The following is a 24652-nucleotide window of genomic DNA, read 5'->3' as shown; positions in this document are numbered from 1 at the left end:
CGGAAATTGTTTTCTGAGAATTCTTTCTGAGAAGATAGCTGGAAGTTCCCAGTGTCTTAGATTTGTTTTCACCTGCAACGCGGGATGGAGTTCTTAGAACTACTCAGAAGTTCCTTTATCCAAATCAACAATTCCAAACAATTTGCAAACATATCTTCAGATTTTTATTACATTTTCCTAAAAACACAATGATCAGCAACATTAGAGACGCCATATGAATAGCAATCAGGGAGTGCAATTTGTTTTCCACCACGCATCCTCAAATATATTCTCCTTTATCTTGAAAGGAACGTATCTCAGTGTTCAAAACTCTTAGCATTAAAAACAAGAATCCGTCAAGGGACAGCACTGCGAGTTACTCCTAGGATCTGCTTTCAAGGACTAAATTTAGACACAGGCACTATTTGGAAGAAGAATTCCAATTTGTTCCTACCTGAACAACAAGGCTTCCTTAAGGCATAAGGATCCCAGGTCAGAATTAAATGAAGTATGCAGGTACCTACCACCTTTTTTCAAGTACTCAAAGTTCTCATTAGGGTCCATCAGTATTCTATTCTATGCTATTCTCTCCTACGCTTTTCTATTCTACTTTATTCTCTCAAAACTCAGCAGTTTTTTTAGCCTCAAAGAATACCATTGGCTCCTTGCATGCAGAGGGAGAGAACATGGCAGACCAGAAACAAAATAAGGGGCACAACCATGGTAAATCAAAATATCTAGCCACCTCAAGTGCATATTATTTACATTCAGTCAACCAAATGTGAAGCAGACATTGCAAAGTGAGGAAGTGCCAGACTCTTCCTAGCAGGAGGTAGAAGGGTGATTGATAATATTTCCCATGCCTAGCTGCTTTTCATAAACCTCTAGTCAATCACAGAAACGCTCCTAACCATATCAACCCCTTCTGGCACTGGGAAGAAATCAAAGTAGTAAAAAACTCTGCATAACATACCTTAAAGTATTTTGAAATAAAACACACTAAAAAATTGTGGTTTTAAAGGTGTGAGTTACCTTTTAATGCTGTTCTCAAGATCAGATAGACATTTGAAAAAGATTTCAAGTCTGTCTTTCTACAACCAAGCAAAATTTAATGCTGCAAAGAATCCTTTCAGTCAAGCACACCTTTCCTCTGAGGCAATGGCCTCATAAATCGTTAACAAGTGAACTGAAGATGATGGGTGACACACTCTGAAGTTGCAGACAATTGAAATGTGAATCTTCAACCTATGCCTTTCAATGATATATTAATAATAATTAATAATAATAGCAGTCACTTTACAAAACAAAACATGTTCTGAAATCATTTGTTCAGGGATAGCTCCAGATCTAGGAGACAGGCACCCTCCTCCCGGCTTTCCTGTGCAGGGCTCTCTGCCGTTCTGCTGGCCCTTATCTTTCAGGGGGAGAGAACATATCCATCCTGTGTGTTACCGGCAGAAAAGCTCTGATGAGAACAGATTCTTTCAAATGAAGACATGTACAGAAGGAAACAATATGTCAAGAGTGAGAAGAGTGAAGCTCAGAATGAGTAAAAACACCCACTAAGTGTAGGGTGAGAAAAGATGAATATTCAGGTGAAGAAAACATCGGTATTAGAAAATCAGCAAATGTTTAATGACGGAATGAAATATGCCACCGAAAAGCAGGCTGCAACAAAAATGACAACAGACTAAGACAGCACTGTTGTCTTTGCCGACTTTGGATCACAGCCCTAATGTCAGTCTCTCAATCACATCAAAAAGAGCTTAAAATTACAATGGCATTTCTAGATACAAATGTATTTTTGTATTTTTAAGCCATCCTGACTGCACTTCACATTAAAACATAATTAGCATCAGTAGTTGCTAAATCCAGAAATAAAATCAAAAACCGTACCCATGTAAACTAAAGAGCAAACTACATCACAAGCCAGAGGTCTAGGTTTTTTTTGTTTTGTTGTGTTTTGTTTTTAACTTGTGCTTCTCAGCAGGACAAATACTGAAAAGTAAATGCTATTGAAGTTATCCCATCACTAGATCAAGTTATTTCAGTAATTAATTATTTTAAAAGGTGATTCAAAACATATACTCAAACTCCTTTTGCTTAATAAGGCATAAAATGAATCTGTATTATATGACTAGTACGTATTTTTTTCCCCAATGTCTAAAGACAAACATCAGACTTCCTGGATATATTTTAACTAGAAATATGAAGATGCGGCTTCAATCTAAATGTAACACCACCTTGCCATAAAAATACAGGAAAGGATTACCAAAGCCCTGGAATGAACACTTTACAATATCAATTCAACCCTTGTAAATTTAATCCAGGGTTATTTGTTGCACAAAATCTCTTTACTGTGATGTATGACTTAGTTACTAAGGTTATCACAGCAGTATCCTAAAGTTGCATAGTACATAAAACATTTCAGTTAACAATGCAGGGAGGTTAACTCCCACAGATAACCTACTATCAGAAGGTTAGACCAGATGACATGCCTCTGTCAGCTTTCAGGAGCTATTGATGGTTCAATCAGTTTGTTTTGAAGGTAAAGTACAACAAAAGGGCACTAAACTTATTCAAACTGTCAACAGGGACTATCTAGAATGTTGCTTGCAGGTAAGTAATTTTGGGTGTTTTAAGACTATTATCAAACACCGATGGCTGCAGAAACAGACAGCTACTAATAACACAGAATGCAGCCATCATAAAATACTTTATGGCAGGCACTAGGATCTATAAATTGCGTGACACATTGCACCTGTGTTGGACTTATAACATCACTAGTTAAGGAAATGCTTTTTAATGAGAAGATCCATCTAAATTTTATACTCAAAGGAAAGGTTTATTTTAGTTTGGAGGTCAGGGGCAGCCTCCCCTCCCCTTTTATATATTTTTTTTAAACAATTTGAAACTTAGCACTGTTCCAGGTGCTCTGAGACTGCTGTTACAGGGCTTAACATCTTTGCAGTGGTGTGAAAGAAGGCTATTATCTGTAGTGATGAGGAAAAAGATCAACTCTAGAGAGAGAAAAAAGCAGGGACCCCAGGAAGGTGCTTACAGACCCATTTATCACTGCCTGTAAACTGATCTTCTAATCCATGATGGACGAAGGAAACGAACTGTGTAAGAAAACTTGCATCTTCTTTTGTCCAGAGTCATCTCTTATCCCTCCTCCCCCACTACCCTGCACCAAGGGGCCTGTGAAAATAAGCTAAAAAAAAAAAAAAAAAAAAAGGGATATCCATCACACACAAGCAGGAATGTGAATCATTTATAGCAACATACAGGGATGGAAAAAGACTAGTGAATATCACATTTCATATTACTTCAGCCTTGGGTAAGTGAAAATGACAATAAAGTTTAACAATTCATTTACCAATTTTTTTTAAGTGTTGCATGTGATTAGCATTGTTTTAACAATTTTTACACAGACCTGTCAAGATATTGGGAAAGAGAGAGGGGCTGGGGGGTGGAATGTGCAGAGGAAGGCAACGAGTCCGGATTTGGCTGCTGTGGACATGGGCGAGCGCTGGATGAGCGAGCTGTCCTTTGAAGAAAGAAACACACTGGAATTCAGAAAGGGACAGGACAAAGGCAGCTTTGAGATCTGCTCCTGCTCTTTATTGAGCAGCACATGATTCCAGCTTTTATATAAAGAAATACTGTCTCGGATACTGACTTTCTCTACAGCCTTTAATGAGCCACAGACTCCTAGCCTTAACTCTGCTTTACAAACAGGGAGCCTAAGACCTATCAGGTTGGTTACCTTGCAGATATACTCTGTATATGTTTGTAGCTGTGCTGTGTAACTGTCATTACTTTAAATATAGTCCTTGGGTTCTTCCCTCACCTAAAAAAAATCAGTGATGACTCACACAGTCTTAGGAGAGTGTCACATGTCAAGCCAAAGAATTAAATCATAATAGGCAGGGGTTCCTTAAGGAATCCCATGGCAGGAAGGAAGAAAATCCATTTTAAACATATACAAGAAATTTATCAGTCCAGATCCAAAACCTCCAGGAGCAAATGACTTCTATGTCAATCTGTTATTTTTGTTAAAAAAAATTCTATATTTTAGTAGCCATTTAGGCTCTGTTTAATCAAGTTTCTGTACACTACTCATTACTATTAACCGGCATTTCCAGGAAATATATGTTCTAGAGCTGTGAAGACCATAACAAGAAAAATCTACAGGCCTTAGATTCATTTATTACCTCCCTTGGAAAAGCAGACAAGTTTCAGAATATGGTTGGCCTCATGGTAGTGAGAGATAATGGCATCACCCTTGAGCCACACAATAAGAAAACCTTAAAAGAGGCAATAAATTACTTTGGGAAGAATGTTTTATTTTCTCCTACTACTATGGGAAAAGTACAGCAAATTTGGGTATGTTAGCAATTCAGAGAAAGTAAACTCCTCCACTGAACCTTTAGTGAAAGACTATGGTAAGAGGTAGATTGTGTGGAGTCCTTTATTTTGTCCTTCTATTTTTACTGACAAAAATTGCAGTATAGAACTGTAATATATGCTTTAATATTTAAGTTTAAAGTACAAAATTAATTAGGAACTGAAAAACAGAGAAGTGTGCACCCAGAAGAATGCAGAAATATCTAAACCTCCCTGTCTCATAGGTGCAGCGTTCTTTTTGATTCTGAAGAGTGTCTACACTTTCATTTTTCTAGTGGAACTTTACAATGCATCTGTTATTGCATTTCCTCTTCAGACAATCACAGAAGATAAAATTATATACCTATTACAAACTCGGAAGGTCTGACTATACTCTCAGCTTGAATTATTGAAAACTAGCAATAATAACCTGAAGTCGGCAAAGTCAGACCAGCACAGAAGAGGGGAGAGCTGACAACAAAGGCCAGAAGGAACGAACAAAAAAGTTCATGACGCTGAATGGGATGCTCTCCTGTAACTGTTTCTTCTGCACCACAAAAGAAAGTTCAAACAACCTCCTCCTTCCCCTCGCCCCAGCAGATAGCAGGCTGCAGAATTTCCATCTGTAACAGACCTCCCCAAAGGCAGGGATAAGGAAGCCAGGTCGCGCCCTCAAGCCAGCACCTTCCAGAGCGGAGGGAGAGGGTGCTGGCGTAAGTGTGGTGGGGAGTCTCAGAGCCGCCGAGCAGCCTCAGCACTGCCTGGCCACCCTGAGGGGTTCTCCGCTCGTTTAGAAACCCACATCACCTCCTAATACTTTACCCTCCTCTGCTCCACCCCAGTGTAGCAAACGGCTTGAGGAAATTTCAAAAAACTATCTCTAGGCATGTAACCATGCTTACGGTTATGTTTTAACTCACTGCGTACGTATGGACAAATCAGGGTATTCTGGACTTCAATTTATCTAGCTGAAAAGATATTATAATAGTCCTTGCCCATAAATTCTTACAGTAACTAATCTCAGATGGAAGTTGTGGGGCTATTTGATGTTTATCAAATAGTTTTCTGCTTCCAGATACTGTAGAAATGACAAGGCCTCGTGTAAGCAGCAAGATTCATAGATTATACAGTTATAAGGGAATAGCCTGATCATCTCATGAAGTACATAAAGCATATCACAAAAATACCGCAAACTGCAATCCCTCCTGCTAAAAGGGAGCCTCAACAGTAAGTTCAGTGATGTTAACTGAGTCATTCCTGTTATTTTTTTGTTAATGAACGAGGCCTTCTAATTTCCTACTGCTTTTTGAGTATGTATTTATGTGTTTATATTACCACCGAAATTCAAGAGCAGGACTTTTTAAAATAGAAGAGTAGGTTTTGTCTCAGTTTAGAAAACCTGCAATGAAGCTGAAAATGCTGTAAGAGGACCCTGCATTGCACAGAATCAGACCTGCGGGATGGGAATAGCTTATATTGCTTGAAAAGTTAATCTACAGAAAATGCACGCACTTCTTTTCTTACTGTTGTATCTTAAGAGGACTTCATAAGGTTATCACCGTTTGTTCCCCCTGCCAAAGATAGCATATCTAGTATATGTACTTTTAAGCTAATTTAAAATAAACTCTGGCATTTGTTTCCACTTGCCCTTGTTTCCATGTCAACAGCACTTAATGAATGCACCATTCCAGGAAATGTCAATAAGGAGCAGAGAAGAATGAGCAAGCACTGAAAACTTCACACATGGCACACATCCTTCACAATATCACTTTAATGAAAATAGGTGAGGTCACCTGCAGTATTAGCAAATGCTTTGTAACACATTCTGACCCAGATGATTTTTCACAGTTCAGTAACACCGCGTTTGAAGTTTTCACTGCAAACAATGCACCCACAGGACTGACCAAGTGCGGGTACAAGAGAAGCAACCAGCAATTACTGTGTTGACTTGTGTTACTTTGATCTGCAGGTCGTGACCTTTCTTTTCACGCAATCTTCAAAGTAGAAGATTGCAGAATAGGTTATTTTAAAATACGCACTGTTTTGCAAGCTATTTTTCGGTGTGTTCGTTGCTTCCTGTTTGAGCCAAAATGCTTTTAAATCTTTCCTATCACCATTATATTTTGGATATGCTGCTCTTAATTCCATCATGAAGGAGCAGTCTCTGGAACTTTCCCTTGCCCTCATCCCCACCAAAACTCTCTCCAAAATACCCCCTCCCAAACACGGAAAACTTAAAAAAAAAAAAAAAAAAAAAAAAAAAAAGGGCATAAAATGTAACTTACAGAACTTTCACAGAAAGAAGCTAAATAATGATGGAAAAAGTACATATTTTTAAAATGAACCAAACACATTTGATTATAAAAAAATCACAGAAAAGTAAGGAAGAATAATAGACGGAGAAAAATTGATTCTTTGATTCTTTTTTTAATCTAAAAAATAACCCCTTCAAGTGTAACTACGTTTCTTATGAAAAAATAACTGCTTTGAGAAAAAGTCTCAGCAATGGTTTTAGATATAAATTTTTCCTAATGAAAACCTACTGAAAAGCATTAGCATTAAATTTCTGGTAGAAAAGGTCCACCGATGATCAATCCTAATGATCCAGACCATAACACCTTGACACAAACATAATTTTGCATGTTATCCATGTAGTTATGATAAAATCTAATTATTTTTAAAAGATTTAATATTCCATTTTATCTCTGTTATTAATAACATAATAGATCACTAAAGCCAAAGTTTCTAAAAATTTGATTTTCCACAACTTTTTGAGGTTGAGATTTTGGAGTTTTATATATCATTTCAGCTTGTTGGAATGAGAAGATTAAGTAGAGCTTTGATTTCTAGCACCTTCTTTTTCTGGTTGAGGAATTAAATAGCCTGAACTCTAATTGAACTCAATAGGAATGAAATTAAAGCTCAATGAAAAATGAAGCTGTGGTTTCAATGGTCACTGCAAAAATTTACGAAAAGAAATTCCTGTTCAGAACAAAACAAAAACAGCTTAAGCTTTTGGTAAAGCAAAATGTTTAAATTATTCAGGTTCACTGAAATGCACTCTTCTGACATTTTTTTCATGTGGCAAATTTTTTTAAAAAAATAAAATTCATATGAAAAAAGTTATTTCAATCCCTGAAAAAAAACAGAAAATGCTGAAACTAGACATTTCAAATGTTTGCTTTTGAGATTTGAAGTAATACATTTGATAAAATATAAATACTTTCGCATCCAGGAGGAGCTTGTGGCTGCCAACTTCACAAGACAAATTTCTATATCTAAAATATTCTAGAACTTAATTAAGTTAATGTCTTTTCAAAATTCTAAATATCTAGCCTTTAATATCTATCCTTTTAATCAGTCCCATCTTTATTCATACAGGTAAATATGTTCAGGTAAAGATACATATGTATACCATTGGCAAACAAATTTCATACAATGTAACAAATAATTCTGAGAAACGATCAGGAAGCTCTTCTTATAGCAGCAGAATCAGAAATCATTCAACTAATCAGAAGTCCATTCTCCTTTCTAAAAAGAGCTTTAATTAACCTAGCTTATAGGGAAAAAATACCCAATTTTTTGAAAGACTGAGGGGAAAGAAAACGGAAGCAATGCTGCAGTTTCCAGCAGATGCATAAATACAATCCCTTCACACTTTTGACACAGTGGTTTGCCACAACGTGACCTAAAACTACCTTGACCTCCCTGAAATCAACATTTCGCATTGAAATGCTACAACAGACATGGTTGTTTTGATGTATGGCTGTGTGACATATTATAAATATTACATCACATAACCACAGAGGATGTCAATCAATAAAAAATTTTTTTCAGAAAGCACTAAACGAACCATGGGTTCTTGCCTCTGAATGGCTCCTTTAAGGCACTACTTTTGCTTAAACGATTAATAGGAGACATATTATCAGAAAACACACTTAAAAGGAAAAAGAGTAAACTATAGAAACATCATTCCTTTTTTAAGCAATTCCCTAGTGCAAATGTCATATAAATTTACATAGAGACAGCACTATTACACTCCTGTAAGCTGGATAGTAGGCATAACTTCCACTTACAAGTGAAAGCAATGAGAAATTATTTTATTAAATCCAGGCAATCTTAGTCAAAATCAAAATGCTACAGCTATGCTGAATGCAGAAGTTGGATTTTTAGAAGGTGAAAATCTTCGGGCTAATGATAATCTAGAAATCCTTCTCAAAAATCCAGAACAGTGAATACAGTATATTCACGCCCAAGAGAGTTGTGTTGTTGCCAACTCTATGAGCACAATTCATGCTACTTTCCAATAAACCAGCTTTCAGCTCCTCTCCTTTCTACTATGTTTTAAACTAACTCCTACAGAAGGGTTTGGACTAGTTGAAGATGTAATCAGAGTTTTATAATATAACTCTGAATTTCACGGATGACCTGCTAACAAAAAGAAAGGTCAGTCTCTGTAAGGTTGGCAGCATACTGACCAATGCTGCTTGGCTCTGACTTGCCTCACAGAGGCCATTTTCAGTCAATGTGGAAAATGCCAGTAAATGGGGACTGAAATCTAGTATCAGATGTGACTGAGAAAAAGGAGCTCTGATGACATTGTGTAGAATTTTGCTATAATTAATGTCTCACTTGCCTAAAGGTTGCAGCTACAAAACATTATGTCACTTTATCAGACATTCTGTTAAGTCTTGGATCTATACTCGATCACTGATCATCAGGCAAAGCTGTATTTATCCTCTACTCCACCACCCTCTCCCCCGACAAAACACCCTTATATGCATACAACTAAATCTCAGTAACATTTTGATTGAGCAGGTAATATTTTATCAGGCTTCTATACTAATTTCCAGATGATCTTTTGTCTAATCTAGCTCATTAAAATTACATTATAGAAGTATATATGGATTATGTATAGATATATATTACTTCTATTGCTTGTTTGATTTGGTTCTAGACCCTTAACTGCTCTGAGTAAAAAAAAGCACAATATATAAAGAAATGCTTTCTTCTGCGTTCCTTAATAGTGTCTTGATAACTATAACGTAAGAAACACATTACCATAATTAATTGTTAGCAAAACACAAAGTAACTCGTTATCTTTTTTATTGACTGTTACCCTTCTTATAAGTCAATGTTGCCTTACTCCGGCCTTAAAGAAGGAAAGGTCATACATGCACACATATGAGCAACCACATTCAGGAAAGCACACGCACATCTGCTCAACTCAAGTTTGTGTGTTGTACATCAGTGAAATATTTATAGAAATACGGTGCCTGAGAGTGATCTCAGTGAAATGTGGTTTTTCAAATTCCTAGGTGTTCATGTGGCACAGTGATTTCAGTATAGAGGGAGTAGAAAATGTTGTTTTGGGACTATGAGTTGGGTTTAGTTTAGTGTTTCTCCAACATTAAAAATGACTTACCTTATTATATCATAAGTGAAGACACTAACCTGTATCTCTGGTAGTCATCTTCATCCTTTTCTGTGCTGACCAATTCATTTGGGCAGGCCATGTTTCCAAGCAAGCTGAGATACTGCAATGAGGGCACCACTTCAGCCAAATGATCCAAAAGGCTTTCTAATTCTGTTATGTGTCAAAGGTTGTGGGTTAAGGATTCAATGACATTAATGAAAAAAGCATTTAGAGTTGCATCACTGCTGATTTAAACATACATTTCAATAACTGACAATCAAATTTAGTATGGCACTCAGGAAAATGTCACATTAATTGTTCCAAGGGCAAACAGGGATAAACTTCAGTCAGTTTTTTGGCATGGAATGAAAGAATTTGGCTGTTTTGTCATTCTTTTCTCTTCCTTTCTTTCCTAGGTGGTTCAGCACAAAACATTAAAACTTTGACAAAATGATGGATGCTGTGTGGTAAAATGGCTAGCAATTGCTGGAGCCATGAAACTTTTCCAGCATGGAAACAAACAGTTAGTTTCACAGCACATTCATCACTAATATATTCAGTCCACTGGAAAATGAGTTTAAAAAAAAAGTCAAACCACAACAACCCACTTTCACTCCTGGAATATAAATGCTTTGAGTGCCACAGCAACACATTCATAATTACTCAATTAGTATACGTGAATAAATGTTTCACTAAGCACAACCTAAAGACTTCAGTGTTACAACACATAAGTATTTTATACATGAGGCTTTAAAGTCCTGTAAAGCATAAAATTTCTCATTATAACAGCCTTATATTTTGGTGTTGATGAAGCTTTCCAACTTAAGTACGTTCCTCAGAAAAAATATATATTAAAACAAAGATTAGAATACCTTTTGAACACTGCAAGACTGGAAATCACAGCTTAGTTTTAAGTATAAGAACTATATTCAACCATTTGAACGCTGTTGATTGAACAAACAAAGCAAATCATGTTGTTAAAGAAAAGTATTACAGTCACTCGGAGAGACTCTTTCTATATATTCTCATTTACTTCAATTTACATGCAAAGGAAAGGGATTCTCAGAAAAGGTGCTGTGTGTATGTGTACACAGTCTTTAATATTTAAAAATCAACTGGTTTAGACAATAGTGACAATTATTCAAAACCATTAAAGGTATTTCAGTGCTCTGTTCTCATCTACTTCTGCTGTTACAGACCACAACTATTGTTTTAAACCCTCCGTTCAGTTGTGTTGCTATTATTTATATTTGATTTATGTTTCTGTTATCTTTGTTATTTTTAGCTGATGGAATTTACTTTATTTCTTCACCTCAATATCTTAAGGGCAACAGAAGCAATACAAAATGGAACGAGCAGCCTCACTGTTAAAAATGTGGTCTTCCTTTTGTAAGCTTGAAATTTTATTTTCTTTCCAAACCTATAATTTCATGCTGACTATTACTGATTTTAATGTATCAAAATCAGTACATCTACACTCATAGTTGATGTTCTGTCTCAAAGTCTAAGGTATCCTATTCAAACAATTTGTACAAGTGCACAAAATGGTTTGGAATTAGTTCTATCAATTAATTTCTCAGACAAAAATGGCAGTTTTTAATCTGGGAAAGCCACAGTATAGAGTGCTATATGGCAGCTGGAAAGTCAGATTTCATACCTTTTAGAAATCAATAGAAAGACTTCCTCAGATCTCAGGAAGCAATCAAGCAGACCCTAAGAAAAATTGCCTTTTCATAGCATTGTAGTATATAACTCTTCTTTGTTAGCCAGGATGGAGACCAAATCATAATTTTGTGGTAATTCTCCTCTTCTCACATCTGCACCTCAAGCTCACACATAAGCTTTTAAAGTGAAGTATTTTCATAGCTCTTTCAGGAAGTATGTCATGTGATGGGAAGGTCACACACTACTTTTCCACACATGTTCAAGTTAGAGGATTTTTTAAAATTTCCAAAGACTGCTAGAGAAGTGCTTGAATCTGGCACCTTCCCTTAGCCAGGAGAGACACTCCTTTCTTGCAGGACCACTTAAGTTGCGAAAAGGTTCCCTGAAATAAATACTTTATTATTACAAAAGGCAGTTATTTCTGTAATGGCAATTGCACACTGGGGGTCAGCTGTTGCAAGGCTTGGATCTTATCTGGCCCTTTCTTATCAAAGAAAGAAATGTCTTTGCTTCTTCTGTGGAGTAAACAGGCAGAAATTTTGTTTGTCAGTTCAGTAGAGCCTTTTCTGGGGTTGAACTTTCCAGGGAAAATGAAAGTGAAAGAGGCAACAAACTCATTAATGCTCTTCAGTAAATAGCAGTAGCTGATAACCTGCATCTCAAGTATCTAAATCTCTCTAAATTTGCAAATTAGTGTTTAGACTCTAGTATCTTACAGCTAAACACTGAGCATTAATTTTAGATGCAGGATCAAAATAAACACACACAAATTCTCTCAGGCAAGGATGACCAGGAATCACATACAGACTTGTTACCTTGCAGTTCTATGCGAGACTCTCCAGATCTTCTCTTTCTTATCATTTACACATTTCAGCTTACCGAAATAGGTATTCAGCATCCTGGTATTATTTCAGTTTCAGCTCCAGCAGAAGTAGAAAAGCATATTTACTCAGTTGGACAAAAGCCAAGAATCAGATACCATCACCCAAGATGTAAAAAGCCACCAATTTACAGAAAAGCTGAAGCTTTGCAGACTTTTCAACAGCCCAAAAAGCACAGGACACCAGCAGCACTGGAAAACAAACCAATCTGTGGCTCCTGATGGTCAAATTGCTGTGCTAGAATCGTGTCATAACTGAAACAACTACATTCAAATATAGATTATTTTTCCAGAGGAGCCCCATACACCTGCTATCAGAGTTATCTGTTACAAAGCATGTAGGAAGAAATAAATGGTATCTTGTATGAATTCTCATGATTAAGCGCTGCTCAGAGATGAGTCATCAGTCATGGACTTCATATATTTTAATTAATTAGTATCTTATATACTTATTTTAAAACACAATACTGGAAATATACAATGCCAGCAAAAACGTAGAGTCTTTCTAAGGCAATGCTAGCAAAACACAGAGGAAGAAAAATCAAAAGCAACACTGAATTTTTATTCCCAGCTTCCTTTTCATGGTTTATTGTTGCAGCCTAAAGAGTGTCATCCTGCTGCAATCAGAGCCAAAGAACTGCAAAATCCTGCTGTGCCATTTCTAAGATGGATTTCAGCTCCACTCCCTCCGAAAAGGAAAGCCACAATTAAATCCATGCATGATACTAGTCAAATGTTATATATTTATTTGAATTTCAGTGATGGGAGCCCTGAAGTGATTTTTCTGTAGTCAGTTTCACTGGTCCTCATATGCTCTTGTAAGGTTGATGCAAATATGCTACAGTCTCTGCTATTTGAAAACTGTTTTGATCTGCCCCTGTTATGATAACTAAAGCGTCTCAGTGTAAGAATCCATCTCTTAATTCAAGTGCCATCATTACCAATCCATTAATGTCCTTCTTTCCATAGAACATTGACTAAAATAAAAATTCATAAAAATTAAAATTTTAAGCTCTCTAGCCCTTTCACTCACAAGCTAAGACATCAACTCTCAGCAATTACACAACATACAGGTCCCCTTCAAAAACACAATCTGGCCGCCATGAATAATTAACAGAAACATACTAGAGATACTTTAAAAGCTTATGGCCATCAAAAGAATATACTAGCTCCTTGCACTATTTCCAGTTTTAAATTAGGGAAACATTTACAAGAACCAGCAATCTCTTATACTCAAATTAACTTTTTAAAGCCTTTTTTTCCAGTCCCACACTCAAATAATTTGACTTCATAAGAAAAGTAACCTCTCTTCCTTGGTGCTTTCCTTTTTCTTTTTAGTCAACCTAAATATTTCCAGTTGCAAGAGAGCTAAAATCATATTAATCACTTTCTATGATTAGAGCTTTTGGAAGTTCTTGAAAGCAAAGAGACAAAGCAAAAAAAGCAATCAGCTTTATGTTCAAAGTATTCGTTATGAAAAACATAAATAGAGAATATCATAAATATCACAGAATTCAAGACGACTATGTAGAAAGGCACAAAATTATCATTCAAAAGTCTTCTATCAACCAACCACCTTTCATGCACATGCTGTAATCAACCAAATACTGAAACAGCTGAATAGCATTGTTACTAGAGTCATAAATAAGCAAGCTACCTATATTAATTCCTGTTTGAAACCTTTGCTTCAATTAAATTTATCACAAACATGATGTAGCAATCACAAGCGCTTCCCTAGGCAAATAGCCTTGAAGCAGAAGTTACCAATCCCCCTCTGAATGCAGTGTGAAAAGATCTTTGCCACCTGAATGCTTTTCCATTAGAATGTGCTAGGTCTTCAAGGTTGGATAACCACAGAAATAGCTTGCAATATGCAAGTATACATCTTCCTCGTCTATCTGTGCAACAGGATGTCACACATGGTCATTTGTATTCCATATTCTGGCCTGAACCGTATCTGGTAGGGGGATAGGGTCTTGAGTAGTAGCAGTTACAATTCTTCTTCACTGGCTTGAAAACCATCTTGCTTAAGAAAGAAAAGGTGGAACTCAGATGGTAAGTAACTAAGCCTATGCATCTGATGGATAGCTTCCTGCATACTGAACACTTGGAACAAATATCTTTTTCTATCTACTGAAGTAGTATTAGTTTTCTTTGTGTGTCACAAAGTCCATGGTGGCTAGGCTGCAGATTCTAAGACCTGATTTCAATGTTGTTAGGTAAACAAACATGAGAAAAAGGAGAAATGCTTCTGTATGTCCTTTCTTTTCAAAGAATACTACTCTTCTCAAGTTTGGATCACGGTTCCCAGGCAACACAAAGGCAATCAAGAGTAAAGCAACAGCTCACAGAGTTCAAGAGTTCCGACACCTGGAGTTGAACTGGTCCAATCATGGCTGTAGAACTGGAAAAGCAATTACCTGGACTGATGATTACCGCTGTCTTTCATAGACGTATTAGGCATTCACATTACTTATTTTTTGCCTCTATCCCTTTTCATTCTGGAAGAAAGGTGGTTTTGAGGGTGGTGGGGAGAGAGACAGACAAGGCTCCATGCTCAAATAAACTCAGAATGATTTACAGAATTTACCTAGTTTTTTGGCTCATCAGGTACTACGGTTCTCTTACATGCCACTCTCAGATTTAGTCAAATCTGCAAGCATGGCATGGAGGGCTCTCAGAAGTAGGCAGACTGCTCTACCATTGCTTAGATCTCTGCTCAGTGGAGAAAGGGATCTGCGCATAACAGGAGAGAATTTATGCCTTTAGTGTATTCACTCAATCTAAACATCAAGTCCACAGCACTTAACATAATGAGATATTGGTCAAAGATTGGGACTTCTAGGCCTTCAAGCGCTTCTGGAGAACGTAAGAACCAACACAGAGACAAAATAAATGATAGTCTACAGTTAGGGTTTGAAAAAGATTCATAACTCTTAGGTGTTACGATGAGAACTCTGTGAGGACAAATTATACGAGAAGTACATTCTTCAGCTGAGGTATTGGATCCATCCTGCTTTCAGAGATAAGATTCAAGAACATATAAACCCTAGGTCTGAACCTGGGTGATAACTCTTCTTGTCATAAGTAATGCATATATCATTACTGGCCTTCTGCCCAGCTCTGGGTTTACCATTCTGTGGTGTGAAATATTTTGATTTTTCTCCAAGTCATCCAAAATCAAGACCTAGATTCAGTGTCTGCATTCTACAGATACATTCTACATTTTTATTCTAAATCAATGTTGGTATCAAATCTTACAGAGTATATAAAATGTATGTTAAATATATGAACAGCTCAATGGATTAAATAAAGGAATAGTGCTTTTAGCTCAGAGAATCTCAGATCTGGTTCATATCAGTCTGCCTATTCTGAAATAAGACAGTGCGTACCATCAAATTTTCAGCACTTAGATACACATATTTGAAAAACTACCATTGCTGCTCTTTTGAATAACTATGCAGGTAGTTTTAGCAAATACTAAAAAGATTGAAATGTCGGAGAAATTTGAATTTCTACACTACATAGTCCCATTGTAACAACTGCACCTCTTATCACAGTGAACAGTCATGAAACTTCACACTGATATTGCACATACAGAAGGATAATTCTGTCTAAAAGTTTCCCATCTGACTCTTATTATCTAGTGAATGCACTTAAAGGAGAAGTGAGACTTCTCATTACCAGTATAGCAGACTTCAGTTGTGAGGCTTCCTCCAGCCCCAAGCACCCATCTTAGTCTGCATTGCTTCCTGCCATCCACTGTGTGTCTGACAGAGAAAATAAGATGACAGATTTCTCAAAGTAAATCTGTAAAAATATATATATATATACATGAAATACATATATATACATTAGTGACATGTAATCCAAACTGTACAATGTTGGTAGCTATCCTTTATGTTTTTCAGCTACATATACTGCACTTTAAAATATATTTTTAACAGATTACACATTACACAAGGTTGAGGTATCACACTAGGAAACCTTTTAAAATAGTATTTTTTTAATTAGCTTCTTTCATTTTTAGGTGAAAAACTGGTAGTGGCCTAACTTTAACTGAAATAAGCAACCACTATTTGAAAAAAAAAAATACTAGATGATTCTTCTACAAATTTATCTGATTTAGAGATAGGTTTTCACATTTGCACAGTGTATACAGACATTATTTTGGGAAAGACCAAATGTTATTTACACATACAATATCACACAATACAAGAATCACATAAAAGGCATAGAAAGGTCTTTTCAGAACTATCAGAACAGGATCTGGATTAAAATAAAAACAGAATAAAAGGAGAGAAAGAGCAAACAGAGTATAATAATATTAATTACCCAAGAAAGAAACCCAGGGAAGCTCTCGTAAGAGATTTAAAGTTGACATATTATTCCAGTTTTCACAGGGGTCTGTTTGGGTTTTTTGTTTGTTTTAATCTCTCTCTCTCTTACTCTCTCACTCTATATGCATGTATATATCTGTATATGTTTATACTGGTAATACTACAGCAATTACAGTTTTGTTTCAGATCAGTATTCTTCTTAGTGCTACCACTGTATACTAAACAATCTTTCCTGTGGTATTTCATAATTCTATAAAATGTACATTTTTAAAATAATTCTACAGAGGATTGATTAAAAGAGGTGATTCAAGTTCACAAGAGCCCTTTTTCAAGTAAGATACCCACAAGGAAGAGAGAATTCTGGAAGGTCTCCGTACTTCTGCAGACTGCTCTAGCTTCCCTCCAAGAGATCACTGAGCCCTCAAGCTCAAAATACTAATGAAAAACAGTGGTTCTTTTCTCTTCTCTAGGCAGTTTGCGTGATTTGTACTGTAGCAGCAAATAGTAAAACCAAATAGTTACCCAAATCCAACCCTCATAATCCTAGCACTAGCCAGAAATCTAGCCAAACACCTAGAATAATAATGATTGTCACGGCACAAGGGACACTCTTGGCAAATTTCCAGGGCCCCAAAGAATAAAAGCTACCCTGCTGTTATTTATTTATATAGTCAAAAATAAGTGCAGAAGTCATAGAATCTGTAGTTATTTTTATTCTCCTCAGTAGGAGGATTTTGCTTTAGTAGGAGGTAAATTGCTTTCTGTTTACATTGTCTGTAATAAAAGCCTGCAGTTGAGCAGCCTTGTCCTCACTGCAATTACAAGGAGAGGGCTTTCATGGTCTCTGCCCTAAGACTCTGCAGGCCTCAGTTGGCCTTTTGGCCACAATTTGATCACCCTTCTCCTGTGTAAAACCTTATATTACACTTCCTCAATCTCCATGAGGGTCAGCTTATGGGGAAATGGTTTAATAATTAAGTCCATGCCCAGCCCTTGCAGATAATTAGTTTTTACAGACCACTATCTAAGAGCCTGTAGACCAGGGACCCTGATTCAGCAGATCACTTAGGCAAAGGCTGAACATTTATTCTGAATAAACTGAAGCAGGCACTAACTTCAGGCATATGGAAAAGGGCCTGATTGGTTATGAATGGACTTAACCATCCATCTAAACACTTTAACGCATTAAGACTTTGATTTGGACTGCATTTCTATCTCTACAGTGGGAACACCGAGCTGCTCTTCCACAGCAGCTACCAAACTGCATGTATGATCAACTTCATTAAAATGGAAAGTGGTATTATTTTTCTTGGAGTTTTCTATTGTATTTTATTGTTTTAAGAGCTATTTGAAGTATAAAAACTTAATACTGTTTCACTGCGCTCTCTATTCCACTAGAGGTCAGCCTGCAACAGAACCCCAAGCAAACACAGGAACTGCTGCACACTGGTAGCACTGACATTATTTTCTTTCTCTATTTTATCTATTAAAAAAGATTTCTTCAGAGCCATAACTTAGATCTCACACTAAAATGGAGCAACAGGAAGATATAATGGTGCATTTCATTTATGAATGACCTATAATAAATTACTATGAAGTATTCCAGGTGCCAAGCGAGAGAATGCTTTGTCTGCACATGAACTATATTTCACATACTTTAATTTGGCTGACACATAAAACTCATTTGACATTTTGCAGGTATTTCTTTGAAAGGATATTTGGTTCTTGTTGAGTGTTAAGGTATGGAGGTGGGGTAACCTGGGTAACAGAAGGTCATTTCCGAGTAGATTGTTGTCCAAGATCAGCTCTTCCAAGTAACTGAACGTTTTCAGTCCTTCTAGCGACCTGCAAACGACAAAGGCAACAGGAAAAATGATACTCCACTAAATCAGGGAGGCCATTATGAGCTGAAATAAATATTTTAACCTTCCCTTTCAGGAGTGGGAATAGTTTTGGTTTGGGCCTGTCAGCCGAGTGAATGACAAGAATTAGTGGCAAGGGGAGTGCTGGCACTGCAACACATCCTTCACATGCTGGCAGGATGAAGGATGGGGGTCACTTAGTGAGTAGCCAGGATCCAAAACAAAAGGCTTCAGATATGGGGCCTGCAGGATGAATTTGTCAATGTCTTGTGCCTTCAGGCACCCAGCCTCGCCTGACCCTAACCTCCATTCCCAAGATAAATAACTCTGTCACAGTTCACCTTCATTCCCTGGACACAAATTTAAGTTGTCATCCATCATTTCTGCCAAGAAATATCATACCCCACTAACAATAATAAATACAACTTCAAGTATCATTTCTTAGCAGTTACCTTATATGTAATAATAGGAAATGGAGAAGGATTTTTTTTTTTTTATTAACCACTTAATTTGCTTCTCCTTGAGTCCCTGCAAACAAAATAAAACGTTCTCTAGAAAATAAAATGCAGAATTACGCCAGACAGAAAATACATTTGCTTTCTTTTCAGAACTTGCTGTCCCATTGTCAAGCCACAGGTCAGACTGCAGAGAGCAGCTTTAAAAAAGGAGCATTTCACAGCATGGAAGTACAGAGGAAGGGTTGTAAATAAACAAGATTCTGGAGGTATTCATTCCTCCGAGAGCAAAGTACAGGAAAAAATTAAAAAGAATACTTTGGGGCCTTGTTAAAGCATCTATTCCAAACCTGATTCTTAATGCCTGCACATTCCAACAGGAAAAAACCCCACACATTAATCTAGTAAGACACGTGGTATACAGAGCATACGCAGAGACACACATTCACAGCTCATTCACCTACCAGACACCTAGAGATATGCTGAGATTGCATGACTTGACAGCTGATCTACTGTGCCTACCAGTGGGAAGATCATCACTGTATCTCCTGGCTGTTTTATAAAATGTGATGAATAAGGGAGATGCAGTCTATATTATTTATTCACTGTCTAATGACATTCACACTGAGGGGATTTCCTCCCCCTCCCCCAGTTTTTGGCAAAGATCAAAACAGAGCCAAGGTCTCTACCAGAGAGTTCTAGAGGCTGTGCTACTACCGGAGAAAAATATGAATTTATTAGAAAATATGAGTTTCAAATAAGATAATTTAACATTCACCTGGCCAGCAAAAACAAGATACAGCTTTTGTAGCTACAACTTACTGAGCACTTAACGTACAGTTAGAAGGTTCAAGTAACATTTTTTTCCTAGAAAATCAAGCTTGTGACCTTCAAACTGGGTACTGCACACTAAATTATCAGTATTTAAAAGTAACACGTAGCACAACACTTAAACAACATATTTCATTCAAAGGATCCCAACGCACTTCAAACCCTGTTCACTCTTCATTCTGAAAGGCAGGTGTGGACTATTATTAACACATTTTGACACTGAGCAGTCAGGCCTCAAGAAAATTTGCCAAGCCTACCACCTATGGCACACATATTGTTAGGATGTATTGAGATACAGTTTCTGAAGCTGCAAGAATGAAATGATGGCATAAACGTTGTTATAATGAAACAACCACTGCAAAAACAGTCACACTCTTTGCACTGGCCTAAAACTAGCAGTTTTGGAAAAGCTCAATTCAGCCTAAGTAAACCATCTTCCATGAGAGTACTGTGCTAGTAGGCTGTATCAAGCCAGCTGTTTCAGCAAAGGTGGCCTAACTGATTTGATTTTGCCAAAGTCAAGATCAGAAGAGAGATCAGCAAACATCTCAGAAATGTCAATGCTTTCCTCCAAGTACCTTTAAAAGGGAAAACAATCCAGGGGAAGTAGCACTGAGTTTATCAAGCTGTTACGAGTTTTCATTTCAGTTTATTTGACAAACCTAGTTTAGCAAATTCCCCTTAAATACTCTTTATTATATAAATAGTGGATTATTTCCAAACCTCACATTTTAATGTAAGACTTTGACTTGCCAAAGGAGTTCAGAGAAGGCTACCTCCTTGTCAACACCACAGAGCCTTATGGGATGTTAATAGGTCCTTTGTGAAAAAACATTGCTTGGGCTCTGGTCAGTGTCAGCATCAAAATACACATTGTTCCTGAGTTATGTTATGCAAATATAATACTCTTATCATGAGAATCAGCAAATGGTTGGCAACTGGCAAGGAGAAGAAAGCACACATCCAAAACTGCTGCAGGGGAGGCATAAAACAAAATGACAAGCCATGAAGTGGGACAAAAGGCCTTGAAACACTAGAGGGAGTTGCCTATTGAAACAGCCTTTCTTTCAAAAGCTTAGGCTGAATACAAGGGTACTAGTTTCATAGATAGGCAGAGAAAATTGTGCGCAAATCTCCTTACACCTGTCTGGTTTTGATAATTTTTGCCATGTAATGTTATTAGCTGCTCAGTTAAAAAGGAGCCATGTTACACAGGGGGTTGCTTATTAATTGTTGTTTTCATGTCATCAGAGCAGTGTGCACTTGGTGATTTAATCAGCTAAATTCAGAGCCCAAGGAGGTGGGAGGGGCTGCCACAGTACAGAGAGAGCGTGTAGACATTAACATAAATTTACATCCATATGTTATTTTGCTATGTATAGAGTTCTGATTTTTTTCATCTTCAACAGAAGCAAAAACTAGCACCAAAACAAAATTGGTGAGAAAGTAAGAAAGTTGGTGGGGGGGCAGGAAGAAAGGGAACATGTTTGCTACCATTCAGTGATATTAGCTACTAAATACAAAACAAAATCTCTGTCATCATAACATATAAGGAAACATTTCCCAGCAGGGACTGAAATATTTCTTTCCTCTGTGATTGAAAAGCCAAAGCTCTATGCCCAGTCCACACTGGATCGATGCAATGGTGCAAACTTTAGCAAGTCACGTAACTTCTCTATGCCTCAATTTCCCATCAGCAAACGAGAGATAACATCACCTACCTAAGGAAGGATTGCATTACTGAATTACTCCATGCAAAGCACTTTCAGAGCATGAGGTAGACATCTATAAAGTACAAAATGCTAGTATTTTTATTTTCACTGAGAGTAAGATAGTTATACTAATGTATTCAAACTATTTCCTTGTGAGCACATTAGAAAACAGAAAAGGAGTCTACACACAATAAAGCAAGAAGCACACAAACACCCTAAAACAGACAAGCAGGTATAAAAAAAAGGAACTCTCTTGAGAAAGCAAACCATCGTAAAGTTAAATGTGGGCTGTTTTCTCATAGTTCACAGCAGACAAATTGTCTCCCCATATTGGGATATTAAAAGCAACACACAATCTCAGTACCACAATAGAAGCAGCGCTAAAGGGGCCGTGGCAGGTAGCTGCTTCCCTCAGTTTCAAGGAGCTAATAAGCATCACGGAGGTGTATAGCAGGTCGCTTTTTGCCTGCTTTGATGACACGAAAGCTGCCCATTATCTCACCCACAAGCACCATCTCAGTTACCTCATTGCAGGGCTCTCACTCTGCTCCCAGAGGAGAGCAAGCGCTGCCAAGAGATTTCCATTGCAATTTCCAAAGTCACATCAAACCGACAAAACATCACAACGTATTCAGCAATGCCTCATTCAAACAGAAAAAACTTTAAGTTTCCACTGTAATTAACCCTATCCTCGTTAAGATAATTATGATCAAGCTCCCTGTCACAGCTAATATCACAGCATCATTGCCTATGGCTCACGCTTTGCCCTCATTAGCTTACAAAAACACTGCGCTAAACAGGAAAGTGACTCCCTCTGCAAAACGACTTAAGATGTTCTGTAACCAGACAGTAAATAATCCTGTAGAATACAAAGGTCTCAGAAATGTCATTTTATCCAAGTCCTTCAACTAATCAGTATGATTTCTTCCAGCTTTCTTTTCCATAATTCATTCATGATTTGCAGTAAAGTTTTAATCATAAAGGAATGTCATGGCAGAGATTTTTTTCTGTATAAGTATGCATGGCAATTGTCAACTACACCGTTTCATGCAGTCCCTCTGGCGTGATGGGGATTCGGTTACAATGAAACTAAAGAGCAGCTCTTCAATTCGGTAACATTTGACAATGAAAACATGAGATTTTAGAAATGAAAAAAGCAGAAGTCTCTCAAGTAAATGGACAGACCTTGGTACTATGCAATTGTCCTTGTCCACAAGAACAATCTGTTCAGAAGTATATTCCAAAGAGAAAATGTTCCTCACGTTTTACCCCACCCCTCCATTAATAAGACAGCTGACTCATTTCTAATGACTTTTTCCTCCTGCTTAACAGGAAAAGAGAGAGCAGTTAACAATATGTAAATGAGAGAGTTTGGCTTTTGCCTTTAAATTGATTTGTACTCTGTTGACAAGAGATAGCCATTACCAGAAGTTAAAGACAGGGCTGTTACAAAAGAAAAGCTTTTTAAAATACCTCTTTCCTTGCCTTTTATGTTTTAACAGATTACAGAGGAGCAGAATCAACATGAGAACCCCAGTACCAGATAATTTCAGTATTTAAAGAATATAATTGTAATTTCCATTTCTCTAACACCTGCCAGCTAAAGAGCACAAACATTTTTTTGTTTTTCCTTTTAAAAAAAAAATTAATGAATTACATTTCAAAAACCGGCGGGGCTTAAAGCTGCATTTTGTAGTAAAGCAGAGAGAGGTTAAGTGACTAGCAAAAGGTGACCCTCAGCAATTTTCTAGGAGAGAAGAAATAAAGCCCAGAGCACCTGACTTCCAGTCCTGTGACTTAACCTCACCAAAACAAAACAAAAAGCAATAGATAAATGCTATACACACATAAAAACATAACACAGACACATGCATAATTTCAGATTTTGCATCATTTCAGCTTTAATTTTTATGGTACCTGTTCAAATTCAAATTCTATTTCATTTGAAATACAGCGCACAAATAAGGAGGGGGTAGGGAGAATCCCCTTCCAACTCCGTTCTGGCGATGGAAGGGCCGTGGTGAACCTTCTGCGCAGATTTACTGCGCAGAGAGCACTGAGTTCTCTGTCAGAATTATACTCTCAAATCTGCTTTTTGGGGTTCTGCTCTAAACACAGTGAGAGGAACCCACTTTTAAAGAAAAAGGAGCAGAGAGAGTTCAGTTCTAATTCCAGATGTAACGCCTCTCACTATTATAATCAAACAACTACTATTAATTGATGCTGTGTGCATTTCCTACACACCAAGTCAGCAACGGCTGATAAACTACAAGTAAAGCATCATAAAATGACCTTTACACCATCCAAGCATAACAGCTTTTCTTTTCTGCAGCCATACTTGGTGTGTGTACCCATTTCTCTGCATGAGATCCATCCAAAGAGAAGGCAGAAAGGAATAAGTAATAGATAGTTCTGATGTGACTTTGGACCATGGAGGCAGGGGAGAAGCCCCAGTGGATGTCAAGAAACCCCCAAACCCCAGCATTACAGCACCTAAGAGTGATTTTGACGAGGTAGTTTTCTGGTTTCAGAAAACAAATATAAAAAAATGCTGGAGAAGCCTTCCCCCCGCCCCCGTATAAGCCAGCTCTCCATCAGAAGAACTTTTTGAAATAGCTTACATGCTGGCCACTGTTTCTAGTGTGGGCCAGGCCCCAAGCTGGACTAAATGAGTCATAAAAAAGGGATTACACAATTTTGTTCAATGAAGAACAAGTTTACCAATGGTACTAAAACATGAAATGCCCTGTTTTGTCTAATACCAGAGGGAATGTTAGTATTTTGCAAGCTATTTAGAGATACCAGTATGCATCACTTCTAGTTAATCTTCTTCCAGCTTTCTTTTGCTGGTATATTGAAAATATATATATATATATATATATGTAAAAATTATATTGAAAATATATTGAAAATATCTGAAAGTAGCTACTTGAATAAAACTCAATGCAAGCCTATGAACACGGTCAGCAGAAGAGGAAATGTAAAGAAATGAAAAGACCAGAATCATTAAATATGTATCCTTTATAGTGAGCTACTGAGATTAAATCTGCATATTTGAAGTACAAGCTTCCAAAAAAAAAAAAAATTGCTTCCCCATAAGGAAAAATTAAATCTGTGACATGC

The 24652-nt window shown here is 37.1% G+C and overlaps 1 protein-coding gene across 8 annotated transcripts in view; it reads right to left on the bottom strand.

Moving 5' to 3' along the window:
• Positions 1-24652, bottom strand: part of LRMDA (leucine rich melanocyte differentiation associated) — a 692873-nt gene that overhangs the window by 292336 nt on the left and 375885 nt on the right. For all 8 annotated transcript variants that reach the window (XM_068950500.1, XM_068950502.1, XM_068950506.1 and 5 more), the window contains 2 exons: positions 18388-18514; positions 9823-9962 (listed from right to left, as the gene is read on the bottom strand). In XM_068950500.1, coding sequence (XP_068806601.1) covers positions 9823-9962; positions 18388-18514 — 267 coding nt within the window. The remainder of the gene's footprint in view (positions 1-9822; positions 9963-18387; positions 18515-24652) is intronic.

Source organism: Struthio camelus, chromosome 7, assembly GCF_040807025.1.
Source record: "Struthio camelus isolate bStrCam1 chromosome 7, bStrCam1.hap1, whole genome shotgun sequence".
Classification (NCBI taxonomy): domain Eukaryota; kingdom Metazoa; phylum Chordata; class Aves; order Struthioniformes; family Struthionidae; genus Struthio; species Struthio camelus.
This window is presented reverse-complemented; position numbering and strand designations above follow the sequence as displayed.